Source organism: Macaca thibetana, chromosome 13, assembly GCF_024542745.1.
Source record: "Macaca thibetana thibetana isolate TM-01 chromosome 13, ASM2454274v1, whole genome shotgun sequence".
Taxonomy (NCBI): Eukaryota; Metazoa; Chordata; class Mammalia; order Primates; family Cercopithecidae; genus Macaca; species Macaca thibetana.
Genome location: NC_065590.1, coordinates 21,875,370 through 21,900,981, shown reverse-complemented (window position 1 = coordinate 21,900,981; position 25,612 = coordinate 21,875,370). Strand labels below are relative to the sequence as shown.

General features: G+C 42.3%; 1 protein-coding gene across 3 annotated transcripts in view; it reads left to right on the top strand.

Moving 5' to 3' along the window:
• DNAH6 (dynein axonemal heavy chain 6) overlaps positions 1-23,573 on the top strand; it is a 368,310-nt gene extending 344,737 nt beyond the window's left edge. For all 3 annotated transcript variants that reach the window (XM_050754693.1, XM_050754695.1, XM_050754692.1), the window contains 7 exons: positions 9,980-10,109; positions 12,432-12,559; positions 16,350-16,535; positions 17,070-17,142; positions 17,979-18,130; positions 19,864-20,086; positions 23,285-23,573. In XM_050754693.1, the coding sequence (XP_050610650.1) occupies positions 9,980-10,109; positions 12,432-12,559; positions 16,350-16,535; positions 17,070-17,142; positions 17,979-18,130; positions 19,864-20,086; positions 23,285-23,388 (996 nt within the window). In that variant the 3' untranslated portion in view covers positions 23,389-23,573. The remainder of the gene's footprint in view (positions 1-9,979; positions 10,110-12,431; positions 12,560-16,349; positions 16,536-17,069; positions 17,143-17,978; positions 18,131-19,863; positions 20,087-23,284) is intronic.
• Positions 23,574-25,612: the final 2,039 nt, after the last annotated feature.

Genomic DNA, 25,612 nt, shown 5'->3' with positions numbered 1-25,612 from the left:
GACTTCTGAGATCCTAGACACAGGAGCTCCTGTGACCCCCACAGACCTTTGGACTGGCAGGCAGAGCAGCCCAAAGAAAAAGCAGAGGCACAGTTTGAACCCACACAGAGCCCAGAAGGCTTTGTTGTGCTGTGCAGCTGCAGGATAATGCTACCACAGACATCCATCCCCCAAGGCTTTCTATGTTACACTGAGTGGCTGTAGCTCCTACTATCTGCCAGTCCAGGAAATAGCAGAGCCTGAGCATGCTCATGCCTCAAGACAGGCCCCACCACCATTGCTACAGGCCCAAAGTGCATCTATTCCAGGCACCCCTTTGCCTGCTGGCCCCTCCCAAGACCACCTCTGAGGCCGCTCCTGTGGGAGAGTGCCCACAGCACAGTCTGCACGGCCCTGCGTGAGTGTTTTATTGGCAGCCCAGGAGTAGTTCACCACCCCCATCACAGCCAATGCTTGACCCCTAGGGGCCAGGGGAAAAATCCACAGTTCTACTCCCAACTCCCCAGGACTCAAGTACACCACCCAGGGATATCAAGTTGATATCTGTGGCCTGAGCTCAAGTAGGGGAACACAAAAAAGAGTATGGCACAGGTTTGTATGCCAGCATGGGAGCTGGTCACTCCTCTTTTTTTTTTTTTTTTTGAAACAGTCTCACTCTGTCATTCAGGCTAGAGTGCAGTGGTGCGATCTTGGCTGACTGCAACCTCCACCTCCCGGGTATGAGCAATTCTTCTGCCTCAGCCTCCCAAGTAGGCTAAGATTACAGGCGTCCACCACCACGCCCAGCTAATTTTTGTATTTTTAGTAGAGACAGGGTTTCACCATGTTGGCCAGGCTGGTCTCGAGCTCCTGACCTCAGGCGATCCACCTGCCTCGGCCTCTCAAAGTGCTGGGATTACAGGCGTGAGCCACTGCACCCAGCCCACCCCTCCTTTTTCCAAGATGGGCATGGCCTAACAGCCACCACTTCTCCCTTATGGAGTTCCATAGCCTAGAATGCCTGGGCTGGCTCAGGGATCTGGACAAAAATGGCTTGGGATAAGCCAAGCTGGTTGGGCCTGCTACCTGGGCAGAGACTGGAGGGAGACCCACCGAGTCAGGGAGCATGAGGTGGGCAGGCCCCATAACCATTCACTGGGCTGAGAAGCCTAAACAGCAGGTGCCATATTGGTTGCACACTGGCAGTGCCACTACCCGGTCCAGGGAGCCTCCACCTTTGAACAACTGCATCACCAAACCACCTGCCAACATACTCCACAACTCATTCTAACTTTGGCAAGCACAGGGGATGGGCAGTTACCTAAGGAGTAAAGGGTCTTCTAGAGACAGTCCTTGGTGCAAACCGCCCCTAAGAAAGGAGGGAGCACACTCCACCAAAGCCCTACTTGGGACAAAGGAAATGGAAGTGTGACACCAGCCACTAAAAGAGACACCACCAAGACCTAGGAATGGACTTAAAGAGGGAACATCTCTCATTTTCCACCCTCACCCGCCTTCCCGTTGGAGCCGTTCCTGTTGGGGCCTGGTAAGTGTGTGTACTGCAGTAAGCTGCTTTTCTGTGATTCTCCATTGGACCCACCCCTGCTGAAGGTAACTGAGTTGGAGGAGCATGTTTTTTGCCCTTCTCTAGTGCGTCCACCCCCACTGAGGGCTACTAAGAGCCTATGTGCTGGCTCTATTGAGCACCATCTACTGGACTACAGCCGGAATTACCATACCAAACAAAAATAACATTGCTACAAGCCGTGCCTCAAACATGCTGCGTAAACCTCTGCGTAACCAAAGAACCCATATAGAGCTTTGCCGCTCTGAAAGCACCCAGAAACAAAGTCAATTGGTTGTACACAACATACACAACAGTTATATCCTCCAGGAAAAAAAAAGGAACAAAAAGTCAAAAAACTCCATTCAAACAAAAGCAAATTCAAAAAGATAAAGAAGCATCAACTCCTTCAGATAAGAAGAAATCAGCACAAGAACTTCAGCAATACAAAAAGCCAGAGTGCTTTGTTACCTCCAAAGGATCACACTAGTTCCCTAGCAATGGATCCTAGTCAGATTGAAATGTCTGAAATAATAGAAACAGAATTCAGAATATGTGTGGCAAGGAAACTCAATGAGATCCAATAGAAAGTTGAAATCCAATGCAAAGAAGCCAGAGAAATAATCCAAGTTTTAAAAGATGATACAGCTATACTGAGAAAGAACAAAACAGAGCTTCTGAAATTGAAAATCTCACTACAGGAGTATCAAAACAAAACTGGAAGCCTTAACAACAGATTAGACCAAGCAGAAAAATGAATTTCAGAACTCAAAGATTGGTCCTTTGAATCAACCCAGTCAGAAAAAAAAAATAAAGAGAATTTTTTAAGATTCTCTTTTCTTTCTGAGAAATATGGGATTATGTAAAATGACTAAATCTACCATTTATTATCATTCCTTGGAGAGAAGAGAAAGTAAGCAACTGGAAAACATATTGGAGTATATAATCCAAGAATATTTCCCCTATCTCACTAGAGAAGTTGGCATGCAGATACAAGAAATCCAGAGAACTCCTGCAAGATACTGTATAAGCTGACCATCCCTAAGACATAGTCATCAGACTTTCCAAGGTGAAACCAAAGAAAAAATATTAAGTCATTAGAGAAAAGGGCCATATTACCTATAACGGGAATCCTATCAGAGTAACAGCAGTCTCTCAGCAGAAAACTTAGAAGCCAGAAGAGATTGGGGGCCCATTTTTAGCATTCTTAAAGAAAATAAATTCCTGGGCCAGGCACGGTGACTCACGCCTGTAATCCTAACACTTTGAGAGGCAGAGGCAAGTGGATCACCTCAGCTCAGGAGTTCCAGACCAGCCTGGGCAACACGTTGAAACCCTATCTCTACTAAAATACAAAAAGTTAGCCAGGCATGGGGGCATGCACCTGTAATCCCAGCTACTCGGAGGCTGAGACAGGAGAATTGCTTGAACCCAGGAGGCAGAGGTTGCAGTGAGCAGAGATCACACCATTGCACTCCAGCCTGGGTGACAGAGTGAGGCTCTGCCTCAAAAAAAAAAAAAGAAAAGAAAAGATATTCCAGCAAAGATTTTCATATCCTGCCAAACTAAGCCTCATAAACAAAACACAAATAAAATACTTCCCCGGCAAGTAATCACTGAGAGAATTTGGCACCAGCAGACCAGTTCTACAAGAGATGCTTAAGGGAATCCTAAACATAGAAATGAAAGAACAATACATGTAACCACAAAATCACACATAAGTACATAGCCTACAGACTGCATAAAACAACTACATAATCAAGACTACAAAGCAACTAGCCAAGAACACCATAACAGAAACAAAACCTCACATATCAATATTAACCTTGAACATAAATGACCTAAACATTCCACTTAAAAGACAGAGTGGCAAACTGAATTAAAACACAAGACCCATCCTTCTGCTGTCTTCAAGAGACCCATCTCACATGTAATGACAACTATAGGCTCAAAGTAAAGGGATGCCAAAAGATCTATCATGCAAACAAAATAAAAAAGAGCAGAGAATGCTATTCTTGTATCAGAGAAATCAGACCATAAACTAACAACAGTAAAAAAGGACAAAGAGGGCATGATGTAATGATAAATAATTCAATTCAAGAAGACTTAATGATCCTAAATATATATGCTCCCAACATTGGGGCACTCAGATTTATAAAATAATTACTTCTACCTAAGAAAAGACTTTTACAGCCACACAATAATCAGAGAAGCAGCAGAGGTGGGGACTTCAACACTCCACTGACAACATTAGACAGATCATGAAGGAAGAAAACTAACAAAGACATTCTAGACTTAAATTCAATACTTGACTAATTGGACCTAATAGACATCTACAGAATATTCCACCAATAATGAAAGAATATACATTCTTCTCATCTGCCCAAAAACATACTCTAATATTGACCACATGTTTGGTCATAAAGCAAGTCTCAACAAATTTAAAAAATCAAAATCATACCAAGCATCTTCTCAGAACACAGTGGAATATAATTAGACATCAATACCAAAAGGAACTCTCAAAACCACACAAATACATGGAAACTAAACAACTTGCTCCTGAATGACTTTTGGGTAAACAAAGAAATTAAGGCAAAAATCAAAAAATTATTTGAAACAAATGAACATAGAGACACAAGATACCAAAAGCTCTGAGATGCAACAGAAACAGTGTTAAGAGGAAAGTGAATAAAGCTAACTGCCTATGTCAAAAAGATATTAATAGAAAGATCTCAAATTAACAACCTAATGTTGCACCCAAAGGAACTAGAAAAACAAGAACAAACTAAACTCGAAGCTTGCGGAAGAAAAGAAATAACTAAAATCAGAGGAGAACTAAATGAAATTGGGACCAAAAAGAAAAAAGCATACAAAGAGTCAACAAAAAAAAAGGTTAGCTCATTGAAAGGATAAAAAAGACTGATAAACTGTTAGCTAGATTAACAAAGACAAAAAAGAAGATACAAATAAGCACAATTAGAAATGACAAAGTGGCATAACAACTGCTCCCACAAAAATATAAAAGATCCTCAGAGACTACTATGAATATATTTATGTGATTTATGTGCACAAACTAGAAAATCTAAAGGAAATGGATAAACTCTTGGAAACACACAACCTCCCAAGATTGAACCAGAAAGAAATAGAAACCCTAAACAGACCAATAATGAGTTACAAAACTGAATCAACAATTTTAAAAACCTACCAATCAAAACAAGTTTTGCACCAGACAGATTCACAGACAAATTCTACCAGATGTACAAAGAAGAGCTGGTGACCAATCTTATGGAAATTATTCCAAAAAAATCAAAGAAGAGGGATTCGTCCCTAACTCATTCTATGAAATCGGTATCATCCTAGCATCAAAATGTGGCAAAGACACAACAAAAAGAGAAAACTGCAAGCCAATAACCCTGATGAACATAAACTCAAAACTCCTCAGCAAAATACTGGGAAATCTAATCCAATAGCACCCCAAAAGGATAATCCACCACAATCAAGTGGGCTTTATTCTTGGGATGCAACGATGGTTCAACATACAAATCAGTAAGTGTAATTCACTGCATAAACAGAATTAAAAACAAAACCATAGGATTATCTCAATCAATGCAGGAAAATCATTCAATAAAATCCAACATCCTTTAATGGTAAAAACCCTCAACAAACTAGGCATCGAAGAAACATACCTCAAAGTAGTAAGAGCCATCTATGACAAACCCATAGCCAATATCATACTTCACAGGAAAAAATTGGAGGCATTTCCCCTAAGAACTGAAACAAGACAAGGATGTTCACTCTTACCACTCCCGTTCAACATATTAATAGTACTGGAAGTCCTAGCTAGAGTAATCAGGCAAGAGAAAGAAATAAAATGCATCCAGATAGGAAAAGAGGAAGTCAAATTATCTCTCTTCACTGACAGTATGATTCTATACCTAGAAAATCCCAAAGATTCTGCCAAAAGACTACTAGACCTACTAAACTACTTCAGTAATGCTCCAGGATACAAAATCAATGTACAAAAATCAGTAGCATTTCTATACATCAATAATGTTTAAGCTGAGGACCAAATTAAGAACACAATGCCATTCATAATTGCCACAAGAAAAATAAAATACCTAAGAATACATCTAACCAAGGAGGTGAAACATCTCTACAAGAATTACAAAACACTGTTGAAAGAAATCATGGATGACACACGTAGAAACATTTCATGCTCACAGATTGGAAGAATCTATATTATAAAAATGCCCACACTGCCCAAAGCAATCACACATTTGAATCTATTTCTGTCAAACTACCAACATCATTTTTCACAGAATTAGAAAAGAATATTCTAAAATTCACAGGAAACCAAAAAAGAGCTTGAATAATCAAAGCAATTCTAAGCAAAAAGAACAAAGCCAGAGCCATTATACAAGGCTACAGTAACTAAAACAGCATGGTACTGGTATAAAAAATAGACACATAGACCAATGGAACAGAGTAGAGAACCCAGCAATAAAGTTATATATCTACAACCTTTGATCTTCAACAAAGTCGACAAAAATAAACAATGGGGAAAGAACACTCTATTCAATAAATGGTACTAAGAAAACTGGCTAACCTTCTGTAGAAGAATAAAACTAAACTCCCACCACTCGTCATATACAAAAATTAATGCAAGATGGATTAAAGAATTAAATGTGATACCTCAAACTATTAAAACCATAGAAGAAAACCTAGGAAATACCAGGATATTAGCCTATGCAAATAATTTATGGCTAAGGCCTCAAAAGCAAATGCAACAAAAACAAAAATTGACAATTTTGACCTAATTAAACTAAAGAGCTTTTGCCCAGCAACAGAAACTATCAATAGGGTAAACAGACAACCTACAAAATGGGAAAGTATATGTGCAAAGCATGCATCTGACAAAAGGACTAATATCCAAAATCTATAAGGAACTTAAAGAAACCAACAAGCAAAAAACAAACAACCCCATTAAAAGGGGGCAAAGCACATAAACAGACACTTCTCAAAAAAAAAAGAGGAAGAAAGACGACCAGGCGCGGTGGTTCATGCCTGTAATCCCAGCATTTTGGGAGGCTGAGGCAGGCGGATCATCTGAGGTCGGGAGTTCGAGACCAGCCTAAACAACATGGAAAAACCCTGTCTCTACTAAAAATACAAAACTAGCCAGGCGTGGTGGCACAAGCCTGTAATCCCAGCTACTCGGGAGGTTGAGGCAGGAGAATCGCTTGAACTTGGGAGGCAGAGGTTGCAGTGAGCCAAGATCATGCCATTGCACTCCAGCCCGGGCAGCAAGAGTGAAACTTTGTCTCAAAAAAAAAAAAAACAGAAAGAAAGAAAGAAAAGAAAAATACAAGCAGCCAACAAACATGAAAAAAATGCTCAACATCACTAATCATCAGAGAAATGTGAATCAAAACCACAATGAGATATTATCTCACACCAGCCAGAATGGCAATTATTAAAAAGTCAAAATATAACATGTTGGTGAAGTTATAGAGAAAACAGAATGCTTATACACTGTTGGTGGGATTGTAAATTAGTTCGGCCCCTGTGAAAAGCAGTTTGGAGATTTCTCAAAAAACTGAAAATAGAAGTAATGTTCAACCCAGCAATCCCATACTGGGTATCAACTCAAAGGAAAATAAACCATTCTACCAAAAAAAACCACATGCACTCATATGTTTGCAGTTCTATTCACAATAGCAAAGACATAGGATCAACATAGGTGCCCATCAACAGTGGGCTGGACAAAGAAAATGTGGTACATATACACCATGGAATACTACACAGTCACAAAAATAAAATGAAATCATGTTCTTTGTAGCAAATTGATGCAGCTGGAGGCCATTATCCAAAGTGAATTAATGCAGAAACAGAAAACCAAATACTGCATGTTCTCACTTACAAGTGGAAGCTAAACACTGGGTACACATGGACATAAAGATGGGAACAATAGACACTGGGGACTCCAAAAGGGAGGAAAAGGAAGGAAGAAAAGAGTTGAAAAACAACCTGTTAGATACTATGTTCACTATTTGGGTGATGAAGTTCAATAGAAGCCCAAACCTCAGCACCATGCAACACATCCATGTAACAAACCTGCACATGTACCCTCTGAATCTAAAATGCTTTTTAAAAAATTAAGACAAGTGGTAAATCAAAATTTTTTTGAAACAAAAACTGAAAAGTTAGCTTTCCATATTATAGAATTATCTTATAAATTAATAAATAATAAAATGCTAAAATTCAAAGATGTGCAAAAAATATGAATAATTCATAAAGGAGTAATATAGATGGTCAATGAACATATTTTTCAAGATTTAAATTCTTAAAGAAGTGCAAAAAATGAGAAACTATTTTATCTATTAAATTAGAAACATTTGTTTAAGTAATAATATTAATTCTTGCAAAGACATAGAAAGACAGGCTTTATGATATACTATTGTTGGAAATATAAATTGATACAATGTTTTTAGAAATTAATATGGTAATACCCAGTTTTAAAGTATTGCCTCTACTTAATCTATCATTTAAAGAATTTCAAAAATGGTGGATGAAATTCATACAAACATATTCTATTCCCCAAGTGTAATAAGATCGGCTGAGCGTGGTGGCTCACACTTGTAATCCCAGCACTTTGGGAGGCCAAAGCAGGTGAGTCACTTGAGGCTAGGCGTTCAGGACCAGCCTGGCCAACACGGTGAAACCCTGTCTCTACTAAAACTGTAAAAATTAGCCAGGCATGTTGACGGGTGCCTGTAATCCCAGCTACTTGGAGGCTGAGACAGAATCGCTTGAGCCTGGAGGAAGAGGTTGCAGTGAGCCAAGATCACGCCACTGCACTCCAGCCTGAGCAACAGAGTGAGACTCCATCTCAAAAAAAAAGTCTAATAAAATCAAAAAACTAGAAATTTCCAAAAAATAGATAAGTAACTCATATTAATTATGGTGCATTTATACCATAATTAGTATCACATTGTCCCTTAAATTATCACTTAGTCACTTAAAGCATGGTTAATGAGGATTTTTCAGTGATACTAGAAGACTCATAATATTGAAAATGAATTAATATTACATAAATTTATTAGCTCAATTTTGCAAACCATATGCACATATATACAGAAAGTGTCCAAGTTGAAGTAAACTATAGTTTATTTAGTTAAATATTACTTCTTTATAAGTAATTATTATACAGAAAGTGTCCAAGTTGAAGTAAACTATAGTTTATTTAGTTAAATATTACTTCATTACAAGTAATTATATCTGGAAAGTAAGTATCATGAGTATTTTTTCTTTGTATTTTTCTATCTTCAAATTTTTGTGTAATAAGCCATATTTTTCTAATTAAAAAAAAAGGTTAATTGAATAAAAGAATGACCTGAAACTGTGTTCTCATGATTTTTCCCTCACTTTCATAATTTCTTTCAACTGATCAACTTAAAAATGTTTAACCATTCTTTATTGTAGTAAAATATATATAACAGAAAATGTACATTTTAATCATTTTTAAGCATACAGTTCAGTGGCATTAACTACATTTATTTATGTATTTATTTTTCTTTTCTTTCCTTTTGAAATAGGGCCTCCCTCTGTTGCCCTGGCTAGAGTGCAGTGGTGAGATCATAGTTCACCACAGCTTCTAACTCCTGGGCTCCAGCTATTCCCCATTCAGCCTCCCAAGTAACTAGGACCACAGGTGCACACCACCACACCCAGCTAATTTTTTTTTTTTTTTTTTTTTGTAGGGACAGAGACTTACCATGTTGCCCATTCTAGTCTCAAACTCTTGGGCTAAAGCAATCCCTTTTGAGCTAAAGCAGTCTTCCTGCCTTGACCACCCAAAGTGTTGGGATTACAGGCATGAGCCACTGGGCCTGGCCCATTAAGTACATTTACACTGTTGCTCAACAAAAAAATTTTTAGTATGACAGTAACAACTATGTACTAGGCACTTCCAATGACCACATTTTACCAACTCTACCTTCAAGATAAAAAATAAAATTTCTTTAAGCCAGTCACAAAAAGACAAATACTGCATGATTTAACTTTTATGGAGTTATCTAAAATAGTCAAATTCATAGAATTAAAGAGTAGAATGGTAGTTGCCAGGGGCTGGGGAGAGGGGGAAATGGGGAGTTACTAATCAACAGGCATAAAGTTGCAGTCAAGCAAGATGAATCAGGGCTAGAAATCTTTTGTGCAACATTGTACCTGTAGTCAGCAATAATTACTGTCTTCCACACTTTAAATTTGTTAAGAGGGTAGATCTCATGTAATAGTTCTTACCACAATAAAAGAAAGTGAAAATAAATAGTATTGTTTTAGAGAGCTGCCTTTACTTTTGTAAATAATTATATGTGCTGCAAATTTATTTTTTGAGAATTTGAGTCTTCACTGTTCTGTCTCTTACTGCCATTACAGTACAAAGAGACCAACACTTTAATCAACACCATACTTGAGGTTCAGCCAAGGTCATCTACTGGTGGAGAGGGAAAAAGCAATGATGAAATTGTTCAAGAACTTGTTGCCTCCATCCAGGCCAGAGTTCCAGGTAATAAATAATTCTAGGAATTTGTATGTAATAGGAATTTTAGGAATACACTCAGAGAACTGAGTGATAAACAGATGTCAAAACCTGCTTATTATGTAGACTTTCTTTAACCTAAAGAGCTCTTTTGACATGGAGCTCTTCATTTATAGACTAGAAGCTTACAGCATCTCAGCATCTCAACTGCCAGAAGCATTAGGAGGAAATTGGTTTCCAGCTCAACGTAACTTTAACCAGACTTTTTCCTGAGCTTCCCTTGATTTCGTTATTCTACTGTCTCTAGACCTGTGTTGTGCAAGAAAATAGCCCCTAGCCACATATGGCTACCTAAATTTAAATTTAATATAATTTAAAATTCATGTCCTCATTTGCACCAGTCACATTTCGAGTGCTATCATTGGACAGGACAGAGAGAGAACACTTCCATCATCATTAAAAGCTCTACTGGACAGTCCTGCTCTAGAATCCATTTCAATTTTTTCTCCATTTAGAAGACATGGCTAAATTACTTTCACCTTGCTTTCTGATAAGTGAAAGAGTCTTCCTGAATGATCACAAGAGATCTATTTTAACACTTTTCTTAATCGGTAGGAGATTTAGATGTCTTAGTTATTCATGGTTGGAAGAGATGTCATTATAGGAAAAAGAAAATTGGGACAGAAAAAAACAGCAACTGAGTCTTGCCAGTGCCCTTAAGCCCCTGGAATAAAAGGAGCCTTGTGGTTTCAGAAGTCAGTTATCTGCCTCCTAGAAGCAAGCCCTCAAGAGAATGTCTGCTTGGTTAGAGAATTCTGTTGTTGAAGCAAACAGTCAATAAATATAAGATCAATAAATACAAGATGGAGTGCTGGTTGGGAAAAGGATGGAGAGATGAATGGATAGCTGCAGAGACCGTGCACTTGTTTGGTAGAATCCCATTGACACCTAGGAGGTTTTTCTCTCCAGGCTTCATAAAGCTTGTACTTTTACTGTGAAATGCTAAGCAGATCATCTGCTGAGACTGAGGGGACAGGAAAGCAATTGGCTCAGCAAAAGAATTGAGAGTTTGAAATAGCCCTGAGAGGAATGGTGGGAAGAGAAGACCAGGGACATGTAACCACAGCACTGTGGACCCAAGGGATTAGACTCGTTGGCACTGCTGAGGGATTTTTGTCCAGCAGCCAAATGTGTGTGGTCAAGAAGGAATTTGATATATGTACGTCATAGTCGTTTGTTTACACATACTTCTTGCAAATACGCAAGGAAAAGGCCGTTCCTTCCTCTTTCGTAGCTCATATCATTTTCATCTGAGCCTGCATTTGGTGGATTGTAGGGAGAAAGAAGAGCTACATTTTCCATCCAGTTTGAACCATGAGCCTGTTTAATAATGCAATCAGTCCCTTTAAATAATGCCCAGTAACATGGGATAAACACTAAGTCTCTCTCTCTCTCTCTCTCTCTCTCTCTCTCTCTCTCTCAGTCTCCTGCCCCCAACCTTTTCTATTCAGTGCAGGTGAGCAGGGAAGTGGGAGATTTAAACACTTGTATGGTAGAAGGGGAGACTCAGGGTCCCTGGACCGTCTAGTCTCTGGAATGTTCCTTATCTGCCAGGCAACCGCTTTGTCCTGCTAGCATTTGCCACTGAACCCTTCAGGGCTCTGCCTCCCAATCAGCCAAAGCCAGGCACACCTTCCTGTGCCCTCCTGCCAACCCCCCTCATTCCACATTGGAAACCTTTCAAACCCCTCATCAAACTTGCAGATACCACTGAGCCATACTGACCTTCCATTTCATCCTCTTCCCTCTCAACCCCTCACCTCCTCCCCACAGTCAACCAGAATGAAAATGAGCAGGCTTCTCCTTCCTTTTTCCAGTCCTCCTTCTACATTAGCACAGCCAGTCTTTCTATGATCTCACTTAAGCAACAAGAACCTACTTCTCCTGTCCCATTGCCGTAGACCACATAGCTCAAACTGGCTGGGAAGATGAAAATACCCATGGGGAACATGCTTTAAGGGAAGAAATGAAATGCAATGGTTTAGTGTTTGAGGAAAAAAAAGTATATGTGTATGTATATATATATACACTATATATATATATATATATATATATGTCCTGATACAAATGAATTTAAGCTTAATTTTCTGTGATTGCTTGTATATAAACACAGGTGAATCACAAAAGCATTCTAAATTATAGAAATGTCACATTTAAATGCTATGTGTCTGGCTTAAACAATGAGAAAAGCTGGCTTTTTTAAAATGTTAAGATAAGCACATTGCCTTAGCAATATTGTGAGAACAAATCAATGATGACTAGCCTGAGGAATCACTGTGTATGTTTCAGAAAAACTGGAAATGGAGGGTGCTTCTGAGGGCCTTTTCGTCAAGGATCCTCAAGGACGCCTGAACTCCTTGACCACTGTTCTTGGACAGGAAGTGGACCGGTTTAACAACCTGCTGAAGTTAATTCACGTATGAGAGCTTACTTTCATCATTGCTATTGAGCATCAAAGCTTTGTAGAGAATTGTATGATACGAAATTCTTCCGTTCCTATCACTTCGGCATTTCCATTTGGATACACTAACAACTCTTCAAGTCCAATGAGTCTAAAAATGATTTTATCCTTCTCTAATGAATCTGTATTCCCATTTTCTAATAACGATGGAGTGAATATGTAACATTACAAATTCTCAGTCTCCTCTTTATCCTTACACCCTTAGATTCTGTTGACTCACTAGAAATTGATCAGAGACCTAAGCACTCAATTAAGAGTAATTCAGTGCTTGTTCCTAATGTCTAGTTTGCATTTAATAACATAGTCTTTAGGCAAGACCGTGAAAACCAGAATCTGTCAGTGCGGGCCACAGAATGCCTGCATTAGAGTCCCCTGTGGTGTGTTCAGCATGTGGATTCCTTGATCCCACTCAAGACCTACTGAGTTAGAATTTCTTGAAGCAGAGCCTGGGAATATGAATTTTAAATAAACTCTCCGGATGATTTTAATGCCGCTAAAATTTGCAAACACCTGTTTGATCTTCTGCTTTATGTTCATAGATAGTTTCTCTCTGCATTGCCTTGCATTGATAATGATGGTCAAAGGCCTTCCTAGTTTCTCTGTGCGTAACTTCGATAAGAGAAAAAGAATAACTATTAGCAAATATTGAGCATTAACAGGAAAAGTGTTACCGCTAATCAGGGAACCAAACACCTACTTCAAGGTCAAGACTTGGGGATAAGATTGGGGGAGAACTGGGAGAGATCTTTTACCGCTAAAGATCATTACTGTTCCCCATCAGAAAGGCAAAGTCTCTGGATGTGGCTGCTTGGCTGGCAATACCTAGGCTTGTTGGTTAGGTGGACCCTGGATCAGCTGAGTATGTGGTCTTCACCTTGGGACTGTGGCATCTAGTCAGGTATGCACCAAAGTCAGCAAGCTAAGTCTCTCTCCTCTCTCAGTCTCCTGGTCAGGTTGCCGGGTCAGGGCTTATTTCCTTCTATATTGAATGAATTGGGGTACAGACTAAGCTACTATGATAAAGACCCCCATAACATAGTCCAAAACAAGATAAAAATTCACTTTACTCTCCCCTAACAGTCCCGAGGGAGCTCTGTCTAGGGCAGGTAGTTAATTCTGCTTTGTGAGCTCATCCAGGGATAAACAGGTTGGCTCTTCCAGTCTCAAAAGACAACTTCCGTGTCTGGGTCTAAGGTGGCTGCCCCAATTGTCCCCTTTTGCCAGCCAGTGGGAAGTAGGAAAGAGAGAGCAAGGAAAAGCAGCTTCCTTATAAAAATGTGATCCAGTGGTAGTGTACATCTTTTCCTCTTATATCCCATTAGCCAAAACTTGGTCACATGGCCACACCCCAGCTGCAAGTGTGGCTGGGAAAGGAGTCTTTAGATGGGGTGCTCTGTGCCCAGCTAACACTAAGGAAGTGCTGTTGTTTTGAGGAACACCAGGAGATGGATGCTACTCATGTCTTGTCCTTTCCACATCATGAACTTTCACCCACTTGAAGATAAGACCAGATGTCACTTCCTCCATTATGTCTTCCTGGAGACCAGCCCTTCCCTCTACTGCCAGATGAGTTAGGGTCCCATCCTCAAGGCCCTGTCATCTCAGGTCTCTGCATCCACCACTGTATTCATTACACTTTTTGTAGTTTCCCACCTATGAGTATGGCTACTCTAACAAAGAATTTCTTTAAAACAAGGGAGCTGTTACATTCGTCGTCTTTGTTTCCTTAGTAATTGGCATACTAAATCTTCCACGAATATTTGAATGTACAGGTGAACAAATGTGACTCTCAGGTCTCCTTTGGTCACTTTTTCTGGTCAAACAAACCCCAGTCCACCACTAACAGAGGAATTCACCTAATGGAAGCGTAAGGGGAGGAGCCCAGGGACAGGTGGCCTGCAGGGCCATCAGGAACCACAGCCAAGCATTCCCATCAGAAGGGAGGTGCCCACCATGGCATGCTGTGCCTGTGCCAGAGGCCTTCCTCACCTGACCTCTAGTCCTAGACCACAAGGCCTGGTCCTGCTTTGCCCTGGCTTTGTTCCCAGCCTCACCTTCCCTTCCCCTTGGGAACAGCCAGACAGTACTGTAGTGGCAATACGAAAGCCAGGGGAAGGGAGCAGCACCCAGGAATGCCATCCTGGCTAACCCACTCTCCTCCAGACAGAACTGTGGGATAGGGCAGGTCCTGGGAGTGACAAGGCCACCCTGTGTAGGCTTCCGAGCCATAGGGGAAGGAAGGCCTTTGAAGTACTCTTTCTCCCATTTAATACATCTGTGTGTTGGCTGCCTCCTTTGGGAGAATCGACTGCAATATGACCTCTTTCTATTTCAAGCAGACCTTGAAGGTCTCAGCAGTCTGCTCCCTCCACCTCTGTCATTTTTTGTGTTCTTTCAGGATTTTAGATGAGTCTTCTGCTACTTCTTCCTATTTCCAGGTCTACCATGGAGGATGGTCTTGGCTCTGGCTAAGGGCCTCTTTCCTGCACTCTGCTGCAGATGGTTCCTCAGATCCTAAGGACAAATCTAAGTAAAACACTTCTTTTTTCTACCGCTGCCTCTTGTGAAAAGAGGTACAGGGAGAAGGGAACCAACAAGTAAACCTATGAAAGAATGGAAGGATGTGTAGCCTTGTTTTATCCACACAGTGCCTGTCGCTAAGACGCTGTGCATGTGGTCCCAGTCCTTATTTGGTTGCTTAGTCAACATAAATTTTGCCTCTAATATCTTCCTATTATATTTTCCCAGTATATGGCAGTTTTCACAACACTGCAACCGTGAGGGCCATAACCCACCTATATGCACTCGCTCGTCTTTAGCCAGGTGGCAAACATCGCCCTGTACTCCACTCCAGCCCAGTGTCTCCCAGGACTACTGCCTGCCTCCATCTTCTGGTGAGAGGAGGAGAGGCTACGAGACATGATTTAAGGAGGTGTTTCCAGTACAAGGAGACCATCTGATGCCAACTAGAAGATTAGTGTCATCTAAGACTCTCCCCTTTCCAGCCAGGCACGGTGGCTCACACCTGTAATCCCAGCATGTTGGGAGGTCAAGGTGGGCGGATCTCCTAAGGTCAGGAGTTCGAGACCAGCCTGGCCAACATGGCAAAACCCCTTTAAAAATACAAAAATTATCTGGGCATGGTGGTGCATGCCTGTAATCCCAACTGCTTGGCACACTGAGGCAGGAGAATCACTTGAACCCAGGAGGTAGAGGTTGCAGTGATCCGAGATCACACCACTGCACTCCAGCCTGGTGACAGAGCAAGACTCTATCTCAAAAAAAAAAAAAAAAAGAATCTCCTCTTTCTGCACTAACTCTGGGGGTTGGGGGAACCCCCTGAGCAGAGATGAGGTGGTTCTCACTCCCTATCTCCCCCTCCTCCTCACACTCTGTGGTTCCCAAATCACAGTCAGACCTATTTTTCTTTTGGCCTGGAAGAGTGCTGGACAGTGGCATTTCTCCCAGCTGCTTCTCCAGGCTTCAGGAGACATTTCTGCTTCCTTCTTTCCACCGCATTGGACTCTACTATCAACTGCCACCCTCAAGTGTTACACCACAACGGTCACATATTGTAATAATGCATGAAATATTGGAGGGTCTGGGAAGCAGACAGTGTGCACAGAGAACAGAACCCAGCCAAGTGGCACCTCCGGGCAAGGCAGCACCTGCTGTCATGAATGTGTGTCACTGACACTGGATAATGACATCTACAAAGGCCACTAACCCGTTTTCTGTTCTTTCAGACTTCTCTGGAAACACTCAACAAAGCCATCGCTGGATTCGTGGTGATGTCTGAAGAAATGGAAAAAGTGTATAACAGTTTCCTCAACAACCAGGTTCCCGCTCTGTGGTCCAACACAGCCTACCCATCCTTGAAGCCACTAGGGTCATGGGTCAAAGACCTTATCCTGAGGACCTCATTTGTGGATGTAAGAAAATTTCTTTCACTGGGTTTCGATGAGTCTGATGGCATAGTTGGCCTAAGGTCCCTAAGAAGCACTGGCTAAAGATATCCACAGTCACTGATGGATAATCTGAGCCCAGAGAAAAAGAAATGTCCAGAATGGCATCACTTTACACATCTCATACTGATTATAATATCGTTTGCCCTAGGCACTCATCCCCACATTCCACTTTAGTTCCACTTTAATTAATTGGGGTTTCAGCTCTAATTCATGGGACCCCACAGTGAGGTACAAACCAACTGAGATGAGTCCAAACCCCAGATAATTTTGCTGCTGTCTCCCTCTCACATACCCCACAATAACCAGGCTCTGGGTCCGCAGTCATCAGGCTGGCAGAACAGGAAGGGGAACGGGGCAGGCAGTGAAATGGGGGTGGTGACTAACTCAGGGCTGCTTTAGTTTCTGCCTCCTGAGAAACTCTCCCCAAATAGGACTTTGCTTTAGAAAACAAATTCCATCCCAGAAATAACGTTTATTATGAGTATGTTTCTCCTTCAGTTATGGCTCAAAAGAGGACAGCCTAAGTCCTACTGGATCTCCGGTTTCTTCTTTCCTCAAGGATTTCTAACAGGTACCAGCACTTCCCCTAGAAAAACCCCACAGGAAAGGCCATGGATTGTCATACACAGGGTTTTGAGGTCCTGGGGAAATGACATGGCTGCTAATGCTTTAACAATGAGGCTATTGATCATAGAGCAATCTAACAAGGTCCTGCTCTTCCTCACTTGTGGGGGACAGAGGAAAGATGACAGAGATAGCAGATGTTCCCCAGCAACCTAATCCCTGCCCCTCTCAAGTTACATAAGTGCAGGCACTGCTGCCTCCATGAACACAGTGTGCCTCAGTTCCCCATGTGACCTGCGCTCAAGGGCGTCATCTGCTGTCCACTGCTCAGGCCCCAGCTGTGAGCAGCTTCCCTCCCTCTGAGAAATTCTCTTGATGTGCTTCCATCAGCCCTTGGGGAATCTAGCCCCTTCAGAAGGGGCTAGAGCCTGTGAGCAACTCGATGCTAATGACCCAAGCCCTTCATCTCTCTCATTCTTAATACCTATTAAACAGCCCATATAAAACAAGCTGGGCAAAATCCTAAAGTTAGCGAGATTGGGCTCGGAAACTGCCTCACTCATTTGTCTCCCTTATGTCAGGGCAATGCACTGCATACTGGCCTTCTTCCCTCCCTTCCCAACCAGGACCAGAGCTTGTCCATCCTTTGGGCCCTTACCTCCCAACATGACCCACAGGCTTCCTGACCCTGTGAACTAACTCAGAGGAAGATATTAAGAGTTGGGTTTTCTCTGTAGTGGGAAGGCTCTCTAATGCCAGGGCAGCCTGGTTTGTGTGAAGGGGGAGTGCCTGGGGAGTAGCAGTGTTGTTTTGAACACGGCTTTCTGATTTTCATAATTACAGGAACTCTTCAAAATCATGCTCGAAAATACAATTTGCCTATAGATGAGCTAAGTTTCAAATACAACGTAATTCCCACCTATCGGGATCAAGCTGCAGTGATAGAAGCTGCCAAGACAGTGCAATTTGGACAAGAACTGCCCATGGACATGGAGGTATTGTCCACCTGGCTGTTACGGCAAAGCAGCTTCTATCCCACTGTCCTTGAAGATTTCAGACAACCTCCCATGCCCCACTGCCACCACCTCCCGTCGGCAGGAGCAGGAAGGGCAGGGTAGTAATCACACCTCCAAGATAAGCTCCCCAATTAGCAACGACCAGATGGGAACTGCCTAAACTAGTCTGATTTATAGAAATACGTTTAAAGCAATATTATTTTATTTTTTAGCTACCTTTAGTAACCTTCTTCGTCTTACAGAATCAATATAGCAAGAAGTTAACAGCAAGGATTTAAAAACTAGACAAGCCTGAGTTTGAATTCTGACACTGCCTTTCTCCAGCTGTATGTGCTGGAGCAATTGTTGACATGTCTGCACCTCTTCTTATTTTAAGATCCTTCTTGTCTTAAGAAGAGGGTATCAAGTTTCCCATGTAAGGAAAACTTGAGGCTCCAGGGAGGCAAAGCAACACCCACATTAAAGCCGCCACTGGAGCTTCCAGGACCAGCCTGCCCTGGTCCATGCTCAGCACACTCCATCTGCCACAGAGGCTGATTCTGACAGACAGAAGTTTACAGTGACCACCAGGGCTCTGTCCCTCCACCCCATCCCAGTTCATACCATGGCTCTGCTTGGGTCATGTGTGCCGAGCCATGAGAATACCTTGCAATCTCTGAGATCTGGGGAGACCTCAGACTGTCTAGCTGGCCTGTCTCCTGGCCCACCTAGCAAATGTCTGCCACCAACAGACCAGGAGACAGGCCTGTAGTGCGGTGTAAAGGAAACAGCCAGTGTCATGTGACAGGCACATTTACTGGTCTAAACACAGGGTATGTGTTTAAACAGCTTTATCTCTGTTACAAACAGCCAAGACCACTGTCAGCCCGTTTGCCTCCTTGGCTCAGCATAGGAAAAGGTGCTCCCTCTGGGTGGATGCCCAGATGATGGACACCCAGTAGGTAGCAGGATAGTTTTCAGGCACATCTGCATAAACATATGTGGCAGCCCAAAAACAGGAAGGCCCACCCTGCTGCACCCAAGAAACAGAAAGTTTAGGACACCAAAAAGCAAAGACCAGCTAAAAAGAATTTAGTTTACCATCCTTTTATTCACTATAAAATGCACTACATATTATCCAAACTGCTTAGTCCTCTGGCTGCAGACATGAGGCTCCAATTATCCAAAGACCTGGGGCCAGAATTGGCCAAATCCACTCAGGGTTTGAGGAAGAATGATTCAGATACCCACAATTGGCAAAAAAAAAAAAGGTGCACCGGTGGAGACATCCAATCACAGGACTCTGATGGGCAGGGTTTCTCACTCTCCCTCTTTCTTATGTAATACAAACATTTAAAAGTAAGCATAATTTTAAAAAGAGAGAGAGAAAGAACAAAAAGGAATTTTCCATGGACACTCTGTAAATATTATTGCAGATATATAACCTCTCTTCTAGGAGGGCATCCAAATCCTTGAAAACCCTTGCTAAAAATAACAGACGATAATCTCAGTACTCCTCCACCTCCCATGAAAAGGGGAAAAGTCATTACATTATTATTACATTTTTTTGCCTCTCAGAGCCTCAAGATTGACCTCTCTAAGATGTGAATAATAACAGCAATGTATAGAGTGTTTTTTAGAATTACCTGGTGAGGATGTGGGACATAGGAAGTGACTCATACCTGCTGATCCCTTTTCCCCCTCTCACTTTGAGACTTGTGGGTATCTTTCAGTTGCCCTCTCCTGAGGATGGTGTTCTTGTTCATGGGATGTTCATGGATGCTTCTCGATGGGATGATAAGGAAATGGTGGTAGAGGACGCATTGCCTGGACAGATGAATCCAATGCTGCCTGTGGTGCATTTTGAACCACAACAAAATTATGAGCCAAGCCCAACACTTTACCACTCCCCACTTTATAAAACAGGAGCCCGGGCAGGAACACTCTCAACCACAGGTGAGGATGTTCTTAAGATTAGTTCAAATAATGACCAAATGCAATGTTCCATCAAAGTCCAAACAGTAAGCTGTAATTGGCCCAAGATCTCCCTTGGGCCAATTAACTAGACTTAAAATGAAGCCGCCTATAACATACAAAATTCATAAATGTAATTATAAATTCTATTTGTTCTGACTGTAGATTAAGATTATAGAATTAATTATTGCTTCTATTAGAATCTAAGGAGTAGAAAATAGAATTTAACAAGCAGAGACTTCCACTTTCAAAATGGTGGCCTGAATAGACACTAAAATCTCTCTTTTTCTCACCAAATCCATTTTTACTCATCACAAAAGAGATTTTAAAATAAATGAATAGGCCGGGCGAGGTGGCTCACCTCTTTAATCCCAGCACTTTGGGAGGCTGAGGTGGGTGAATCACCTGAGGTCAGGAGTTCAAGACTAGCCTGACCAACATAGTGAAACCCTGTCTCTACTAAATACGAAAAATTAGCCTACGTGGTGGCGGGTGCCTGTATTCGCAGCTACTTGGGAAGCTGAGGCAGGAGAATCATTTGAACTTGGGAGGCAGAGGTTGCAGTGAGCCGAGATTGGACCACTGTACTCCAGCCTAGGTAACAAGAGCGAAAACTCCATCACAAATAAATAAATAAACAAATGAATAAATGGAAAGCCCTGATGTAAAACTGAGTGGATCTGAAACTGAGATACAGCTCTGAAAAAAGAAAGCAGACAGAAAGAAAGCCACCTCAACAGATACACTGAGGGACAGCTGAAGAATGAACAGAGAAAATGAACTGGGAAAGTCGCCTTGAATACAGCATAGTGAGAGGGGAAAGAAGTGACCCTGTGGGAGGAGCCAGAATTTGCAACACTTTTCTAGTTTTCTAGGCAACCTGGAAGGAGAAAATAAAGAATGGAGGAGAGAGAATGTTTGAAAAAATAATGGCTGGTAATTTCCCAAAACTAAAGAAACACTTGAATCCTTAGATTATGAGGTCTCATAAAGTGGAAGGAATGATTTTTAGCAACATACAACAAGTAATCAAATCTTCAAAGAAACCTAGATATACCAAAGTGATACTTAAGACTGTCAGAGACAAAAAAAAAATTCTCAAAATAACCAAAGAGAAGAGACAATGTATAATATATGCTGGAACTGAAATCCCAGAGAATGAGAATCAGATTGATACCAGTCAACTCTCATTATCCACAGTGCATATAAAAAGATAATGGAGAATCAGCTTCAAAGGGTTGAGGGAAAATACCTTTGAACCAGAATTCAAAACACAACCAAACCATCTTCCAAAAGGGAAGTGAATAAAGACAGTTTTGAACATACAAATGCTTTAAATTCATCATCACTGACCTTCTATTTTGAAAAAAATCCAGCTGTCTGGCCAGGTGTGGTATCACGTGCCTGTAGTCCCAGCTACTCAAGAGACTAATGTGGGAGGATCACTTGAACCCCAGAGTTCAACACCAGCCTGGGCAACCTAGTGAAACCCCCATCTCAATTAAAAAAAAAAAAAATCCAGCTGTCTTAGTTTGTTTGTGTTTGTGTTGCTATAAAGGAATACCTGAGGCTGAGTAACTTTAAAGAAAAGTTTATTTGGCTCATGGTTATGCAGGCTGGTGCCAGCATCTGCTTCTGGTGAGGGCCTTAAACTGCTTCCACTCATAGCAGAAGGCAAAAGGGAGCTGGTGCATAGAGATCCCATGGCAAGAGAGGAAGCAGGCAAGATGGGAGGGAGGCGCCAGACTCTTTTTAAGCAGCTCTCGCAAGAACTAATAAAGTGACAGCTCACCCCCCATTCCAAGGAGTATTAATCTACTCATCAGGGATATGACCCCCATCACCCAAACACCTTCCATTAAGCCGCATCTCCAACACTGGGGATCAAATCTCAACATGAGATTTGGAGGGATCAAACACCCAAACTATAGAAGCCTGGAATAAAGAATTCTTACAAATCTGGGAGAGAGGACCAACAACCTAACCTTATCTGAAACTGTGACAGAAACCCCATCTTGTACAAGGATCAAAAGAAACTCTTTTTCAGCTATTTAAAGGAGGGGTAGTCCTATGTAGTAGTCATCAATGGCCACTAATATCCCAAAAAAGAAAGACAATCATAGTGTGCTTCCTGATAGGAGTATGTACTACCAAAGAAGTATTCTTGCCGTAAAACAAACCTGCTAGCCTGGGCAAGATGGCGAAACCCTGTCTCTACAAAAAATACAAAAATTAGCAAGGTGTGGTGCACACGCCTGTAATCCCAGCTGCTTGGGAGACTGAGGCAGGAGGATTACTTGAGTCCAGGAGTTCAAGTCTGCAGTGAGCCATAATCAAACCACTGCACTCCAGCCTGGGCAAAAGAATGAGACCCTGTCTCAAAAAAAAACAAAAAAAAAAAAGGAAAAAAATACCTCAAACCTGAATGTAGTCATGCCTCTAGATCTAACCTCCCCTTACAGGAAGAGAGGAATATATTTAAAATCATCACAGCAATGCTGTCATCAAAATCCAGATTCTGGGAAACTTAACAGGACAAACAGTCTGGTTGTTTCAACAAATATATTACAAGGGAGCAGCAAAAGAAGCAGAGGGAAACTTACCAATTGAAAGATTTAAGAGACACATCACTGTTGCAAGATATGAAACTCATTTGAATCCTGGTTATTAAGAAATGATTAGGCCGGGCACAGTGGGTCATGCCTGTAATCCCAGCACTTTGGGAGGCCAAGGCAGGTGGATCATTTGAGGCCAGGAGTTTGAGACCAGCCTAGCCAACTAGTGAAACCCCGCCTCTACTAAAAATACAAAAAGTAGCCAGGCATGGTGGTATGCGTCTATAGCCCCAGCTACTCAAGAGGCTGAGGTAGGAGAATCACTTGAACCCAGGAGGGCAGACGTTGCAGCGAGCTGAGATCGTGCCACTGTACTTCCAGCCTGGGTGATAGAGTGAGGCCCTGTCTCAAAAAAAAAAAAAAAAGTTCTATGAAGTCTAAGCTGGACGAGTCCTAAAGAATTATTTGTTCTAAAATCTTCATTTTATAAAGCATAAAACGACCCATAAAGGACTCTTTGTCCAGTTAGGACTGGATCCCAGATGTCTTGACTCTTTGTAGCCTCTCTGTATGAGGAAGTTATTCTCTAAGTAACAACCCTTTTTTTTCCTATATCCTTAACTAGGACATTCAACCAACTTTGTGGTAACCGTCCTCTTACCCTCCAAGCGGTCCAAAGACTACTGGATTGCCAAGGGATCAGCTTTGCTCTGCCAGCTGAGTGAATGAAAAGGTGCCACCTCAGCACTAAAAGAGAACCAGGCCCGAGATCTTTCCTAATGGGAGCAAAAGATTTGAATAACTTATATGTGAGCAAAAAGGTGTTAATTCTGATTTGACTTAAAGGTATTAAGTGTGACTTTTATTTCTCTTATGTCCTTAAAATAAAGTGTTTGAGTTCTTTCTGTTGGCAATCCAAGCTCCGCTGTAGAAGCAGTGGGTTAACACCCACCTGTTAAACCTGCTCCCCAACCCTAAGTGAGAGGGAGCTTCCCATCAGTTACTTTCTGGGACCCCCAGGAAGAGTCAGGACTCAGCACTCGCTTCCCCTCACAGGCTCCTTTCCTCTTCACGCTGATATGAAAGGCCCCAGGTGCTTCCATTTCTAGACTAGATTAAGGCTCTCAGAGTCCAGTGCGTGGGAGGTTGATGCGGTGAGCACAACTGGTAGAGCAAATGAGCAGGATAATAAGAAGTTGGCCTATGATGTCAGTTCCCCGTTCTGTGGGGCTGCATCAGAATCCTTGGAAGAGCCTATGCTTTCATAAAAGGGCAGGCCAATCCTGCCCAAGTATGGAGGATTTTCCCCTTCCACTTTAGGATGGTTCTGTATGAAAACTAACCAAGTCCCAGTCAGGTGCATCTGAGCCTCTGCCACCTCAAAAGCAGAGATTGGTGGCTCAGTTCTCAAGTGGAGCAGCCAGTGTGACAAACCACCTTGCGTCGGTCCTGCCAATAATGTCTGCCTGCTTCCTCGGCCATAATGTGATCCAAAAAACAAGGAAATCACCCAGCTAGGATAGAGCCCTTGGTGGGAGCCACACCACCCTCTTACAAAGAATTGGAGGAACGGAGTCAGGCCTCCCAGTGTATCTCTGCCTCCCCGCTCCATCCCCATACCTATCGAAGTTAAGAGCAGATTCAAGTCGCAGAGAAGCAGGTAACAGCACTTTTGCCAGAAATCAGTGCACAAATCAGAAACTACTCTTGGTATTTCAAGCAGAAATAGTTGCTAACATGGTCACAGGAATGGCTGCCGCTGCAGAAGTCAAAGAGTTGATATCAGGCATCACACCATCTGTACTCCAAGGTGGGAACCCTGAAGGAAAAATTGTGCCAACCTCACAGCTACTCCACGCTGAAGCAGGGGAATAGAGGGGCCTGCAGAGACTGACCACTGCACAAACTTGTGTCTGCTGAAGCCTGTACATAACCATGCCCCCTGCTCAAGAAAAGCTACCTCTGCCCACTTTTGTTTTCCAGATATCCCATGAGTGTATCTCATTAGGAGAATCGAACACAGCAGCAGGGGGATTTGGGAGTTTTTGCCCACCTACACCTGCAATACAGATGGTGCAGAATGGAACCAAAGTGGTGGACATGGATCCTAAGTGCCACCACACTACTGTTTCAGTAAGGCCACTGAGATCTTCTGGGCCCTGGAAATAACTGAGCATGAACCCACAAAAGCCTCAGAAAAGGAAGGGAAGCCAGAGCTACAAATCCAGACAATCAGCCTTACCCTAAGCCAGATTAGGGAACAAATATAACTACTTCTTATTGACTCCACCCAAGCCCTGGACAGACATTCTATCTAGGGTTTTTGTGGGCTACTCAGAAGCCCAGGACCATAAAGGACGCTTGCCACAGGTGGGAGACCCTGATCTGGAACTATGGTGGTTAGGGGAGAGAGATCACCTGGGCAGGGTTAAAAGCTCCCGTTTCAGATTCAACTGGGGAAGTTCTACTCTTACACATTTTATAGAGAGAGTCCCAATAAGATTTGTATTTAGAAAAGACATTTACAATAAACATGTGAATAATAAATAACAAGATGGGGATTGGGGGTAGTTTGAAAACCACTTTCTTGCACAGCACCTCTGACAAAGCCTACCCACTCCCCCCCACCCCCCCACCCAGCCTCTCAGTGAGACACACACATTATACAAAATGAAAGCATCTCTTAGGGCACAGGGAGCACCCTATTCACCAGAGCTTGAATAGAGAGGTGCAGACCACAAGTTCCATGGCCCACTGACTCCCCTGCATCCAGAACCAAGAGTGGCACAAAGAAAGGGAGCAGAAAGAGGAAAGGGTCAGGATACAAAGCCAGGGCCGGAAGGAATCAGAGCTGCAGCTGAGAAGTGCAGGGCCTAGGGGGAAGCAGTGAAAGGATTTAGGGTGTGAGAGAAGTTGTCTGCCTGATATATACACATCATGAATAAAAATCTAC